This window comes from Eutrigla gurnardus (genome assembly GCF_963514095.1).
Source record: "Eutrigla gurnardus genome assembly, chromosome: 9".
In the NCBI taxonomy this organism is placed as follows: domain Eukaryota; kingdom Metazoa; phylum Chordata; class Actinopteri; order Perciformes; family Triglidae; genus Eutrigla; species Eutrigla gurnardus.
In genome coordinates, this window is record NC_139923.1 from 11269754 (window position 1) to 11285525 (window position 15772).

The 15772-nt window shown below is 41.7% G+C and overlaps 1 protein-coding gene across 3 annotated transcripts; it reads right to left on the reverse strand.

Moving 5' to 3' along the window:
* Nucleotides 1–431: 431 nt before the first annotated feature.
* Nucleotides 432–15561, reverse strand: rfx7b (regulatory factor X7b). 3 transcript variants are annotated; one of them, XM_084017830.1, is made up of 10 exons: nt 15152–15561; nt 12898–12931; nt 9853–9938; nt 9324–9410; nt 9111–9233; nt 8907–9026; nt 8157–8238; nt 7861–8068; nt 6696–6991; nt 432–6604 (listed from the first exon to the last, which is right to left on the reverse strand). In XM_084017830.1, the coding sequence occupies exons 1-10, from the start codon at nt 15277–15279 to the stop codon at nt 3296–3298; spliced, it is 4473 nt and encodes a 1490-aa protein (XP_083873956.1). In that variant the 5' UTR covers nt 15280–15561; the 3' UTR covers nt 432–3295. The 3 variants fall into 3 exon arrangements, with proteins under 3 accessions (XP_083873956.1, XP_083873957.1, XP_083873958.1); XM_084017831.1 differs by having other exon boundaries at nt 9324–9361; nt 9852–9938; XM_084017832.1 differs by lacking the exon at nt 9324–9410.
* Nucleotides 15562–15772: the final 211 nt, after the last annotated feature.

Consider the following 15772-nt stretch of genomic DNA (forward strand, 5'->3'; position numbering starts at 1 on the left):
GAAAGCAGAGCAGAGGACCAACGGATGGGCTCTGATTGGCTGGCGCGTGTCTCTAGGAGAGGCCACCCCCCAGTGACCTAAGAGGTCATTTGAAGAGCTGATGACCTCTAACCTCAAGCCAAGAGGGTGTTGAAAAGGTTTGCATGGACTTGAATGCTAAAATATTAAAAGTGTGTCGTGTTGACCAACAGCAAATAAACACTAGTATTAGCATTTTTGTGGGGAAAAATGGAATAAAGCTGGGGTCAATCCAACCAAAACTTTTGTTTTTATCTTGCAAATAAATTAACCAATTCTATTAATTCATCAAATATTAATGATGACTATTTTCACACTACAGGGCATACCAAGTCCTGTAATGTTACTTTCTCACATGTCTTAAAGCAACTTTTTATAGACTGCAATAAAATACAAAATCACCAGCACAAAAACATTCTTTAAAAAAGTTTATTGGCTTTTAAAACCACTTTAAAAATCTCACCAGTGAGTACTTTCCATTGAAAAAAGAAACAACGCGTTTGCAATATTAACAAGCTACTGTACATTAAGCAGTACACCAGACAACACCACAGAGGAGGGTTTTTTTCTACTGGTAGAAATGGACAGAAAGATAGTCAAACAGAGTTGGTTCTGGGTCAGTCAAAGGTAAAGAATCAGAGTCACTGCTTGATGGAGCTCCGGTACTCATAAAGAGGTGCATTTCCTTCATTCAAATTCAAATATCAGTGCCTTATTGTTAAAGAAAACAAATTACAGGAAAATGTTAAATTTCTTCACAAATGCATTTTTGCAAAATAAGAATATGTGAAATCAACAGAAAACAGTCATCATCAACATAACATATAGAACAACATTAACTTAGTAAACCGCACACAACAAAAGTAATCAAACTCGTGAAACTAGCACTGCCAGTCTGGTTAACAGAACCTGCCCAAATCACAGAAGACAGTGGTTACCAAGAATACAAAGTACAACAGAAGTCATCACACATGCGTGCGTACAATCATTTATCAACATAATGAGCATATAGGTTTTAAAAGGTTGTTTTAACTTTTTTCCCTCAATGCTTTATATTCTCATGTATGAGAATGAGTAAGAAATGTGTATCTCACTGAGATTAATGCACATTTTTGCTACAAGACAATTAGTCATTTTCTGACAGTTAATTTCCCTACTCATCTTGTCATAAAAAATATTTTTTCTTTTTTTTTTGTGGGCATCCATCATTACATTTGTCCATAAAGATGTGGCAAAGCCATGTGTCATAAAAATTTAGTGCAATAATGTGAACCTCCAAAGTTTGTTGAAACATGAGTAATTGTTTTTTTGTCTTTTTTTTTTCCAGTGTCTGCTGAAAGGCTTTGAGCACAATGTCTGTCACAGAGATGTTTGCAACCAGCTAACAGTATCACAACTTTTTTTTCTCAATATACCATGCTATTGATCCTGCTCAAAGCACACATCACTTCTGCAACTGCAGAGACCTATTATCTTTGAATAGAAAGAAAAAGTAAAAGAAAATCAGCAAGCAAGACCAGACAGCATTACTTTTACGACACACTGAGCCAGAAATGTAACACACAACATACAGTATCTTGCCGACTATAGATCTGTTAAGCTTTTTTTTTTTCTCTTTTGAATGGCACATACTTAGCTAGAATAATGGCCATAATATAGTGTCTTGATACATCAAATTTCTATGTATCTATCCTATTTACAGATGGAGCTTAAACATGACTTATACAACATTGACAATAGCCAAAAACTCAAGCAAGCATCCTACAGTACCACATAGCCTACCTGGCTAGCAGTGATGGTTTCAACATGCTTTCAGGTCCATGGTTACCTATAAAACATAGGACAGTGACCATTTCACAAATTTACATACTGTACATAAGATTTACGCAACTTAACCCTTTTCCTCAAATGCAATAAAACTCTTTTATATCTCCAAGGCTGCCTGCTTCTTGTTCATGTTTACTAGGTGTCTCTATGTGTAATAATCTCTTATGTTTTTCAAACAGATCATCTTTGGTATGGAAATAAGGCTGGATTCTCGACAAACATAATTAAATTTCCTCTTGATCCCAAGATGACATCAAAACATAAATGTCAGCCTCTAGCTTCCTATGTAACTAAGCCTTCTCCATACCATTGATATTCTTATCCAAACTGGGAATATAGCATGCCAAAAACAAAGAAAATCTCAAGACTGAAAGTGTGCCTGCCATGGTTAATGGGCAGCCTATCAAATTCCTCTAAATCCATTACTGATAAGGGCACACACAGTGTAGTTGTTGGCCTATACAATAGCATCTATGCATCTATGTAACACTGCAAATCAAAAACAATAAGAAATAGTACTGAAAATATCAGAGTAACAGCTGCCTTGATATGATGAAGCTCTGGATGGTTCTTAACATTATTTTATATACAGTCTCTCCTCAGATGGCATAAGGCCTTGGACTTTGGGAATAAGGCAGCCAGTTGTTGATTCCTTTCAATGTATAGTCCACAAAGTGGCCTGAATCCCCATCTTCTCCCTACTGATTCATCTACTCCCTTTATAAGATATTAAACAGTACAAGAAGTATAGGCTTTGAGAAAATTTCACTCTTGGACAATGCTCAGATGTGAATCAGTTTTCCACTGATTTGGTATTATGATAAAGTATAAAGATTATGTCATAAATTCAGCACCTGGCAGCATAAGATGCTACCCTTTTTTAATATTCAGATATGGCAGGCAAATGTACTACAACTATTATGTGCATATACTACAATCCCAATATTATCTCCATTTGGTTGAACTTGAGCCGCACACACTGAAAATAGTATACAACAGCACTTTTTTTTTTTTTGGTCTTTTGTGCCAAATTTCCTACCCATCGCTTTCTTTCATTAAGTGTCCATTAAATACAAATATTGCATTATTGATTGGTTATAACATGGAAGATTATGTTTCTCTTTATGTTCATACCATACAAACCTGCTCTTTGTAAGTGCATGCTGCCATCAATTACTCACACTTTTTTTTTTTTTTACTTGAAATGCTTACATTTCTAATCTCAGATGAGGGAGAAAAGTGGTTAAGTACTGAAACTGGGTGTCAAATGAAAAAGGAGAGAAGTAACTAAATGTCAGTAGGAGTGATTTTCTGGTAAGCCTGGCACTTTGAACAGAACAAATGGCAAAGTCCAGACAAATCCCAACAAACTATAGTTTAAAAACATATAAACCACGTACGCACCAAACAAACAACAGAGAACAGAAATCATACAGAGTAAAATATGACACTAGCCCAGCATCTCTACTGTAGTAGGCTGGTCTTTGCTTTCTAGCCAGTCAAAACCAGAGTTCACAGTATCACTGCATATCTGCTGAAAAAGCGGGTCATTCTTCAGTTCTTCCAGTGTTGAGTCTTCATATTGTTCCTGCTGTTGATTGGGATCAAACAGCAGATTAGTGTCCAACGTGTTAAGATCAGTGATGCTACTGGACAGATCTGAGGTCAGTCTGATATCGTTTGAGAAGTCAGACGCCACAGCGTTAAGCTCAGAAGCTACCTGACCCACCAACTGGGAACTTGGGTTGAGGCCATCGTCCCCCAATAAGTCCTTGACAGTGTTGTTGAAATCCAGCTGTTGCTGCTCATCCTCCACCTCCTGCTGCTGTGTGCTCTGGAGGAGGAGCTGTGGTTGTGTCTGCACAGGATTCTCCTGGAGCTGCTGCTGCTGCTCTTGCTCACCAGGACCTGCTTGTGCTTGGCTGTCCCCAGTGGAGAAACTCACCTGTTCTCCACTGCCAGTGGTGAGGTAGCCATGCTGCTGGAGCTCAAAGGCAGCAGGGCTGGAGCTAACGGGCAGCTGAGCCTGGTGAGCAGCCCCTCCAGCGAAGCTAGGAGTGGTCTCCAAGATCTGTGTGAGGTTCATACGAGCCGTGTAGTTAGACGTGAGGTTGTTTATGCCCAGGCCACGGACAGAATCATCCCCATCGGCTTCCATCTTGCTGAGAAGAACGTTGGTGATTTTGGCGGTGTTACTCTGACCCTGGACAGGCAGCATCTCACTCTGCATCATGATGTTCAGGGGTACAGATTGGCTACGCTGGACCATGCTGTGGACAGAGCCGACTGTCTGGCTGTTGGACAGGATGCTGAGCACCTCGGAGGTGATGGGGGAGTTAAAGGGCGAAACCACGGCTCGGGTGGTGGTGGTGGTATTGGTGGTGATGGTCGGCGGGTTGGTGTTGCCACTGAAATTCCTCTGGCGCACTGCAGGACTGACACTGCGGCAGCGGAAGGTGCTGGACGCAGATGAGGTTGATGCCTTGGTGTCCATCGGTGCAGGCACGGCAAAACTCTCCTGTTTAGTGGGAGTAGTTACACCCGTCCCCAGCTGCTGCTGCACTGGGGAGATGGGGGTCAAACGGCCAAAGTGAGAACCGTCCTGTCTTGACTGAGCCTGAAATGACTGGCCAGGAATTGCAAAGGCATGTGGCTTACGAAACTGGTCATCTACAAGGTCTTGGTAGCTTGGCAGAATGCCAATGCTATGGTTGGGCAAAGGACCTGCAGAGTTGCTGTTGTAGCGGTTGTTGATCCACTCCAGTTTGGCCTTGTCAGGGTGTGTCGCCATTGGCCTCTGCATGGGCTTTACAGGGCTGCTGGAGACAATACTGGCGTCATGGTAACCCGTGATGCTTGAGTTAATAGGAGTGAATGCAAAAGGGTTCCTGCACTCCACTGGGCTTGGAGGGACGCTGCTGCTGCAGTTGGACAGTGGTGTGCTGATGGGGGTGTGGCGACCCATGTCCACAGGAGTGATGGGAGCCATGCGGGAACAGGGGCTCTCTCTGGTCAGGCTGTGCCCGATAGTCATTTCGGAGGTGGGGGTGGGTGTCGGGGTTGGAGTCGGTGTCGGAGTGGGAGTTTGGACAGGAGTGGTGCTGCTGTGGGCAGAGTGGAAGAAAGTAGTGCCGGGCTGGTGGGCATTTAGGATGGAGCTTTGACTGCCGGCTGACTGGCTTTGTAACGTCACATCAACACAGCTACCAAACAGACCCTTCAGCTTCATCTGCTCCTCCATTTGGACTAGCTCCTCCACGATGCTGTCCTGGGTCATGTCGTCATCATTGAACGGGAAGTAGTCCATGTTGGGCTGAGAACCTGCAAAGTCAACCATCTCCTGCGTGAGGGTGAGCTGGCCTGAGGCCTCGGGGGGCTGAGCTATTATGGAAAGTTGGTCAGTAGGGGCTTGTTTGTGTTCTGCTGGTATCTGCTGTGCAAACGCCTGCTTCCGAAGCTCATCAAGCTGTCCCTCCTCCCATATTGTGCTCTTTAAGTCACTCATCACAGAGGCTTCATGTGCTCCTGAGTTGGCTGGTATGGCATGAGGGTCCCCGGTGATCTGTCGAAGCAACGCCTGATCCGACGTGCTGTTTCCAGCTGCTGTTGTATGAGTGCTGAGAGAATCGCCTTCGCGTTTCACCAGCAAGGCCAGGGGTTTGACAACAGTGTGGGAGCCCTCGGTGTGTATGATGGGTGAGTCAGAGAGTGCAAGGATGTGTGTGGGCCCTATAGAGGAGTGTTTCACAGTCACTTTGCAGGGGGCACTCTCTGGTCTGGCCGGAGTTCCTGGTCTGGGAATCCTCTTCAAAGAAGCACTGACTCCAGGTTTGGGATTGTCAATTATGGCCAGTGGCTGCTGGGAGATAAACACCCTCTTCACAGGAATCACATGGGACTCCCCACCTGGGCCCGTGCGCTTCCTGGGACTCTTGGCATCTAGGCAGGGATCTTTCGATGTGGGGGTAACAGCGGAGGAGCCATTGGATGATGTGTTGCCATTGGAGTTCTGATTATCAACAGTCAAGTACAAAGTACTGTCATGGCAGTTACTGTTATTGCTGTCCTGAGTCCCAGCTACAGCTACAGAGACGGGAGGGGAAGTGGGGTCATGCTTTATCCTTGCACCTTTTTCTGGTCCCGGAGAACACTTAATCAGGAAGCTTGGCTCACTGGCAGCCCTGAACTTAGCCATTCTCTCCTCTTTGGCCCCAGCAGCAGTTCTCTCTGTGCCATGGCAGGGGTTATTGTCATTTCCAGCTTCACAGACCAATCGTGTGTCATTGGAGAGGATTTGGGTGGAGATTAGGGCACTGGGTCTGATTGCAGGCGAGAACGAGCTCCCACAGTGTAGCTGCTGGGAATCGTCCAAAGCAGCTATGGTATTCAGACCCGCCGAGGTGGGACGCACGGTTGTGCTGCTGCTGCTGGGAGCCAGAGCAATGGCCGTCATCTTCACCACGTTAACTGAGCTGACATGGGGAGTTGGCATCACAGTTTTTATGGGGCTGTTGGTGATGAGGAGGGTGGGGGGTGAGCGCAGCGTGATGGCACTGGTGGCAGAGGGCTTGGGCAGGATTTGTGCATACCGTGTACCGTGTCGTGCCAGCCGGTCACTCACAGGACTAGCTGAGATATTCTGGGGTTTGGGGGACTGTTTAAGAGACTGAGTGACCACTTGGAAGTTCACAGGCAAAACTTTCCCCTCCGAAGTCCCCACGGGGCTGGGTGAGGTCATCAACTGCCTGCCTCTCTGTACCTGGGAGGAGAAATGTGACAACAGAAATTTACATTTAGGCACAAGAATATCATATCTGAGCATAATGAGTGGGAAAAATTCAGCCTCATACCGTGACTGGGCTGGGAACAGCTGCTACCACGATGCCTATAGTGGGCTGAGGGGAGAGCAGAGCAGGGCTGCCACAGGGGATGGTTGGGCCGGGGGTACTGGCCTCCGTTCTCTTCATCTGGGCCTCACTAGGCAGGGGTGAGTGGAGCTTCTGCTCCTGCTGCTTCTTCTGGATCTTGCGCTGCAGTTGCTGCTTTGCATCAACAGAGGGAGATGGCAGAGTCTTCACCTGGGGCTGGAAAGAGTTCGCCTCAGCTGTTGGCACAAACGCAGAGGCTGGAGTTGGCGTCTTCATTCCTGTCAAGAGAAGAAACAAATTTAAATCAAAGAATTAGGATTAGCTAGGATAGTGGCAGTGACAGCAAAGCATTTAAAAACCAGGCGTGACCAGTAGGGATGGTTCTTGACTCACAGTGCCACATGTAGGTAAGGATTATGATGTACAGTACTACCAAGTATTTCAAACTTTAAATGAAAACTGGAAAAAATATATTACCATTACAATATTCTTAATATTAAACCATTTATTTAACTTTCATTCTAATTTGTCAGTAAACCCTTGAATATGGTACAAAAGATGGGTTAAATCTTTTAATTTCTATAACGTTTTTCATGTTTCGTGGCAGTCGGCCATTTAAAATAGGCAATTATTATCATACTTTTATACCAGTATAGGTTTGTTATTGCAAACCTTTTTGGCAGAAACACCATCATGAGTCTGGTTGACTTGAGCCGTGGTTTACAGGCAGCTGAATTAACTTAATTACTTTTTCAGCCCCATGAAAAGCTGACAACTGTGTGCATGCACTGTGGGAAAGAAAACCACTTTTAAACCTTCAGGGTGTCAAATGGGTAAACCATGATGTCCAGTAGTGATAATCACAAGGCACATAATCCCAAATGTAAACAACAAAAGGTTTATCACTGCAACATCAGTCATAGTTTATCACATGCTTTATTTCCTTTGGCTACTTTTGCATACGATGTTTTGAATAAACCATTTTTTTTTTTTAAAGATAACCCTTTTTAAGAGAATATCTTGAAGATTTGATTCTTCTTTCTAATTAATTCTAAAGGGCGATGTGCTGTTCTGTTGCGTATGACTGGCCAGGATTTCTTTTGTTGAGAAATCATAATAAAGCAGATGAGAGTTCATTTTTCTTTACCTGTGGGTGTTCCGGTCATAACAGTGAGTGCAGCCATGGACTTAGTACCAATGTAGTGACTATTGAGCAGGAAGCGGGCCAAGTCCTCCACATTGTCAAACTGACGACTCAGGACCTTTTGGGCCCACTCGCACACCAGTCCACAGGCTGCAGATCTCATTTCATCTTCGGCACTCGGGGACTGGCCCGACGGCTCCATCAGCTCACACTGCAGAAGAGAGAGGAAGGTGGATGAGCTTCAGACTGTTTTAAATGTCTAACTACATATTTATGGAATGTTTTTTTCTGTTACTTACCCCATCACCAGACTTCTGCAGATCCAGGTTGGGCAGAGACGGCATGTGAACAAAAGCTTTCTTCCTCAAACCGCTATAACAGTATGTGAGAAGGAGTTAAGGTGTCTGAAACATAATGACTGTTGATTAATCGGTTGTTTTGGTGTTTGTGGACTGAGATTTCATTATTCATTGTTGTTTATGCTGAATGAGTTATTTCCTAAAACACTTATTAAGACATCTCTGGTAAGCAAAACATTTAAAGACTTTTCAAGTAATTGATTAGTCGACTAAGAATGTCTTTGGTTGAGGACAGGCCTCGTCATTGTTTTGCATTATTCGTATTATTTATAATTCAAACAGCATTTGCCCTCAGTCTAAATGAGAGAACAGTAGTCAACAGACAAACCTTATTTAGCTGAAATAGTCTATCAACCAATTTGCATGCAACATGATTTGCCAATAAATTTAATTTCATGAACACCAGGCAAAATGAGACAAATATTTTTTAAACTCAATTCCAAGCTGGAATATTAACATTTCTGTGGACAATACATGCCATCAATTTAGCTGATGTGTATCTTATTACTAATGGCAAACTTATCAAAGTCACTCATTGCTGGAATATACACATAATCCGCCTCCACTACAAGTCTGACAAACAGCTTCAACTAACTTGCAAACATATCTGAAGACAATGTCGGCAGAATAAAATGAAGCACAGGCAAATGAAAGCAGAAGGTGACTTTGTTGTCAGAATTAAAAAAAGGATATTTGGATTTGCCCCTCATGCCCAGTCGACGTGCCTTCATGTTAGGAAAGACATTCTTCATGATCTTCCCGAAGTCTGCTGCACTCAGTGGATTGTAGCCGAGATTGTCACAATAACTCCTGCAAGAGAAGAGAATCCTCCATGAGATTAATAAGTCAAATACATGCCTTTTCTCTTCCCCTCACCCTCTCGGTTACACTCACTTGTATTCATCATACACCTCTTGCTTTGGGAGGGAAGTCTCTGGGTGCTCTTCTAGGTGATTCCGTATCCAGTTGAATGCATACATCTGTTGAGTACGGCTTGACGACATGGAACTCTGATCACTGAAATTAGTGAAGAAGAAAAATAAATCTGGTGAGGCAGTGTCCTCGATTAGTATGCATCATTTCTTGTTAATACAGAAACTTTAATACCATAATCCAGGAGTGGAGGACCCCCTCTCATTCTCAGTCCAAATGGGCAGAATTGGGGGGTTGGGGTGATGAATAGATATGGGGAAACAAATGAAACACAGACAGCTAGGTATAGCATGAATCTACATAGATCAGTGGTTTGCTTCATAATGATAATCCATCATACTGCTGAAAAATGAATGAATGATCATTTTATAGATATATATGAAAAAAAAACTCACCAGTGACCAACCCCAACAATTTAAAAAACCTGAAAATCAACTTCAAGACCTAGCAGCCTTAAACTGTGCCTGTGAAGTAGCCAGTGGAGAGTTTGTATTTTTGACAAGCAATGAGACAACACTGCCAATAATGTAATGGTAGCCACAACAAAGCAGCCATGTTGTGTAAAGCAACAAAAAAAAACAAGGCCAAAGAGCGAAGTGAGAAAAATGGAGTAACAGTGTGTGTGTGTGTGTGTGTGTGTGTGTGTGTGTGTGTGTGTGTGTGTGTGTGTGTGTGTGTGTGTGTGTGTGATTCTGTGACATACCTTTTATCATTGCCACTGCTGGGACCAGAAGGCAACTTAAGGTAGAGGTAGAGTTTTTCGATGTCTGTAAACTTCTCAACATCTTGCTGTAAAAAATAAAATGATCAGAAAATGAAAAAATAAGATTATTCACATAAAACAAACAAACAAAAAGCGTTTCCCAAACAAAACTCCTAAATGTATGTTTTCATTAGAGTAATAAATGCGAGACAGACGTTCGTATTTCAGGCCTACTTGTTTCCCTTTGTTGAACAACTAGATATAAATATGCAGCAATTTAAAAGGTGCTACACAGGTAGGACAGTCGCACACAACCTCATTACTCCTGATTCCACCTCAACTGCTTTTCAATTGGCTTCTAAGAATGGACCCACCTCACCTCTTTCCTTTTCCATCTGCTTCTTTGTTGCTAGGGGGACGGATACTTGAATGGATGAGGTGAGATCTATCAGCCAATTAGCAGTGAATGAAATTATTATATACTACACTCCTTTGCAATAAGCATAGTGAGTGAATTAGACCCAATCTGCTTATACCACGGTTCTTATCATTTAGCAACATCCCCCCACAAATTCTCGCTTTGATTTTCTAAGAAGATCTTTACGCCCGACATCAGAATGTGTACCGGTAACTTAGGCAACCTTTTATCTAGAAACTCACATACTCTCAAATGTAGAGATTTGGGGAAAAAAATAAGAGTCTCCCAAATTAGAGTTAGTCACTATGAATTGCATGTTTATGAACACAAAGATTAGAAACAGAGTATAAAGTATAAATGTCAAAGAAAAACATTTGCGGAAGAATGTGTGTAAAATATATATATAAAATATATATATATATATACACATATATGTAATAAACATGAACATTAGTGCATACATTTAAAAAATAATATACAAAATAATGTAAAAAGGGTAGGTGAACTATGCTCCTGCCTACCTCTCCGGATAGTATAAACTTGCTTTGGTTTATCACAATTCCAAAATTAATGACTTATTATTGTTTTTATTTTTTTCATGCGGAATTGAGTTCTATAAGTTGGAAACAAATAAAAAAAAACATTTTCATCTAGAAAATCTCATGGGTCAGACAGACACATGACTAAACCATGCAAACACCTGTCTATTTCGTTATAAACAGGCCACGGTATGTTGTGATTACATGAATATGAACATGAATAGACATATTCCAATTTAATTAGTTTGTTAGTATTTGTTGTAATAAAGTTCACATAAAAAAGGCCCTCCTGGGCTGGCTGCCTGCACATACGGAGGTGGTTGCTATGGAACATAGTCTCCACTTGAAGCTAGCATTTTTAGTTTTCCATCACAGACTAGTGTTCGTTCATTTTGGCTCATTATTTACATTATTTGTATGTCGCCATTAATTGTGCAAGCACTGAGAAACTGTCTGGCGCCAGGAGGATGACTGTGATAACTGCTTACAGGCTACGAGGTGTGCCTTTATTTGTTAGGTGGAGGTGTGTTGCTTGGCGTGGCGAGGATGTTGCTCCACTTTCTCCCTGAGTTTTGGTTGCCAATAGCTCCAGAGAGAGGTTTCACACTTGGGGACACTTAATAGGCCTCGTGTCAAGACCTGCGTCAGTTAGTGTGGTTAGTATATTTCTGCGGCATTCCTGCTTGCATGCATGGTCTAGGCAATATTGTGGAACCTCCTGTTTATGTAGCTCTGCATGTAATTTAGCTGGGCATCATTCCACTCCTCCATGGAAGCTAACCTTAAATGTTTTCATTCTGGAGCAGCTAATTTATCGGTTCCATGTTAGAGGAAGCGATCCCGCTGTGACTAAGCAACCATAACACATTGATCCAACGATTTCTTTTTTCTGTGATACTGAAAGTGCAAAGGAACTAAGAAATCATAGCAGTGTTATGTGTGTATTATATCATGGCTATGAACCAATCAGATTGCTTGATTTGAGCTACCTGTTTTACAAAGCAGGTTCCATTTTTCAAACAACAGCAAAACAAACAAACATAAGGTTTAATCTCAGTGTCCAAGGCTGTCATTTTGCAACACTAGATATGGTTTGAAATGTATGATCCACAAATGTATTCCTCTTTTGAAAATGTTATCAGGACCTGCAGGACAAATGCTGCATTTTTTATTGAGAAGCGGTCAAATCAAGTTTTTTAAGGCGATTTTGACAATACATATATTGGGGGACACGGATTTTCAATGAAATTTCTCAAAAATGTATTATATTATTATGTTTATAGACATCTTGATATAAGATTACATAGACAGTGATACAACATTGTATATATTTCACCCATCCTTAAAAGTGTTCAGACCCTTTTTTGGCCTCACCTTTACATTCGTGAATATATATAACAGTGTAGTGCTCCTGATATTTACCCCACAACCATAATTAGACACAATCTACATGTGTCTAATTATGGATCGATGAGTATTAAAGAAGCTCTTTTATCTGCCCCAGTATGATAGGCTGTGTGTCCAACGGTACCCTGTGTAAGCATCTAAACACTGAAACACTGAAAGAGACTAAACATGCCAGCTGAAGTCTGTCAAACACCAGACAGACTTGATGAAATTAAAATAGAAAATGTCAACGGTCTGTATTTTCTTTTAGTAAGGAAACAATGTCAAAGCTTCATCATGAGGCTTTGATGTCTCTGACATGGCTTTGTTGATGAATGCTGCATGTGGGCCACTTCAGCACAGATAAATCCAAAACAAAATGTGCATGAATAGAAAGCGTTTACATACACACAATAGAGATAAGTAGACCATATTTTTGTAAATGTTTTTGTATTATGCAAATAAAATTATCTGGGTATTTACATGCAAATAGAATGTACACTAAACTACTGTTACTATGATTTATAAGACAAAAAAAACAACCTTGAAATGTACATTTATATATTCTTTCTCAACAAAAGCTAAGCCGTTCATCTGTTCTTATGATCTACCAATAAACAGCTACATGTGAGTTTCTGAAAATAAGAAGGGAATAATTTATAAACAAATATAATAGTAATAGTAATAGTTATGGATACTCACCAATATGCTGTCCACTTTTGATTGTACAGATTTGCTACAATGAGAGAGAGCAAAAGGGAGAAATGTGAATACATATGAGTTGGATTAAAATAACACTGATACATGGAGGATTTCTTATTATTTCCACTAAGTTAGTTTTTATTTCCTATCCCAGGTCACCTGCTTTCTGTGTATGGTAAGAAATATCAGAAACTACACCAGATTTATTCTTTATGTTAACAGTCAGGTCAACCAATGTAGTGATATTTCTAATTTTTCATCTATCATTGTAGCTTTTAGATGTCATTTTCTAAATATCCTAATGTCTGATACAAATCAGATGTGCTGATGTGCGCTGCATCACCATGCCGTAAAGAGATTTAAATGACAGTAAATGTATAATAGATCTATAATCATATTATCATGATATGGAAAGTATTCAGAATCCTAACATTTTTGCACTTTATTGTGTTGCATATTTAATTTAAACGGGATTCAATCATTTTTGGGCCAGTGATCTAAACACAATCAACAATATTTAAACAGTGGAAACATTTTTCAGAATGTTTTGCATATATTTCCAAAATCTAAATCTGTCATTTGCATAAGCATCCTGACTCAGCTTCGTCTTCTTCCTACATGCTCTAAAATCCAGTCAGGTTGAATGGGGAGTGTGTTAGCTGCCATCTCCAGGTCTCTCCACAGATGTTTTTAGGCTTCGAGTCCAGGCTTCAGCTGGGTCATTCAAGGACATCCAGAGACTTGTACCAAAGCCACTCCAGCGTTGCTTCAGGATGTTGTCATGCTGAATGGTAAACTTCAACTTCACCTCCAGTCTGAGGTCACATGCTCTGGAGAAGGTTTACTTCAAGGTCCTTTTTGCATTTGGCGGCATTCATTCTTCTCATACTTTTGAGTCTCTGACACTGCAGAGAAGAACCTCCTTGCATGATGCTGCTACCGCTGTTTATTGTAGAAACAAGGTAAGCCAGGTGAAGAGCAGAACCCAGTGCCTGATCTCTTGGGGTCATATCCCTTCTTGCCTTGAGCTGGATGAGTCTAGGAAGAGTCCTGGTGGTTCCGTACTAATTCATTTAACAATGAAGGACCAGATGTGCTCATGGGGACTTTCAATGCTTTAGAAATGGTGTTCTACCTTCGCCCCCACACCTCAACAACATTTGATCACAGACCGAATATGCACACACTAGTGTGCTTTTTTTAAAATTGTGTCCAATTATTTCAATTTGCCATGGACACTACCTGTTGGTTGTATAGATCTTTTTGCACCAAAAACTATAACTTGTCAGCTGTCATTTACACCTGAGTTTTTCATACTGTGACAAAAAAAAGGCTTATTATGGATTTGTAAAGCCACTACACACATTTCAAAGAACTAAGACACAAATAAAATGGTGTGGACAGTAAATATAGTCCACCATATAGTTGATGAAAAGAAACATGGATTTCAGACAAATCCTTACTTATTATACTGTATGGGGGACTAAAAGGTGCATAGCAAAGACTCAATACTAACATCAATGCGCGTTTTTACTTTTAGGAATGTTGAATAGGACGCAAAAAAAAAAAAAACACTGAAAACATGCAATCACGTTGACATTCTAAATTATTGTTAATTTTAAATTACATATAAAATCTATGCAAAATGGGTATAGGGATTAAATAATTTAGAAATTTGTTATAGGGTATGTCATAAGAGCTGAGCAGATGCTTAATAAAATATTAGTTATTTAGTTGATTGTTCTCACAAACGACTGCATGTGATAGTAAATCAAATAGAAAATAACTGAGTTTTAATAATTCCCAAAGCCACCGTAGACAGGAAACGTGTAAAAACGTGTCAGTGGAGTGTCTTGTGTTGTAGTGAGCTGCATTAAATCAGAGAGGCTGTTCGCCTGTGCAGCGGTCTGTTTGACACCTGTCATCCTGAGCATCAGCACCACCGGTGGATTCGGTGTCATCTATCACATGGCCTCCTACGGCCCCGTGCTAATCATTACAGCTACCGCTGCCGTAAATAACCGACCGTTAACGTGTTGTCGATGCACAAACAGGGAGCAGACGGCGTGGCTTTCCTCGCCGTGCATGTATTTCCGTTAAATAGCTCCGGTTAGCACGGTTGCACCCGTGTTATTTTCAGCCGCTTTGTGCAGCACACTGCCTCCCTGCCACTCCACGGCTAGATACGCTAATTACGAGGCTACTGCTAGCGAAAAGGACAGTGTGGCTGCTTGGTGATCATTTCCATCCTTACCAAATTGAATTCTTTATTTTGAACTGTAACGCGTTAGCCTCGGGCCCCTGGAGTCCTGGCACCAGCGCTGGAAGAGAGCCTAATCCCGAGGCAGGCTTCTGACCAGGTTGTTGTTGATCATCAGCCATCGCGATGGAGGGGTGGTGGGGGAGCTTTAACAAGTAGGCCTCATCCCCGGCTGTGCACTGCACCGGACCCACCGCTGCTGGAGCGGCTCAGTCAGCTAGGACAGCCCGCTGAATCCACCACGGGGCATGGCTACAAACGCTGTGATATGACCCTCGCAGAACACAAAACTGAACCAAAAAAAAACACCCGGGAATACAAAAGGCATTTCGCAGAGGTCTCTCCGCTGCCGCAAATAGCACGCCTGCAGCAGCCAGCAGCAGCTACAGACGAGCTGCCTGCGTCAAGTCACAGACAGGAAGCACGGACGCGACCGGAAGTACGCAGGGATTATGTCTTCGAAATAAAAGCATAACATTTGCTAAATTTAAAGGATCGTTTTTTGTGTGAAATAGTCCACATTTGTAGAATGTGGCCAATGAAACATATGTCCTTAACATGCAATATAATCACATGGGCATAGTAACACGGAGGTTTAGTATTAAATAGACTGAC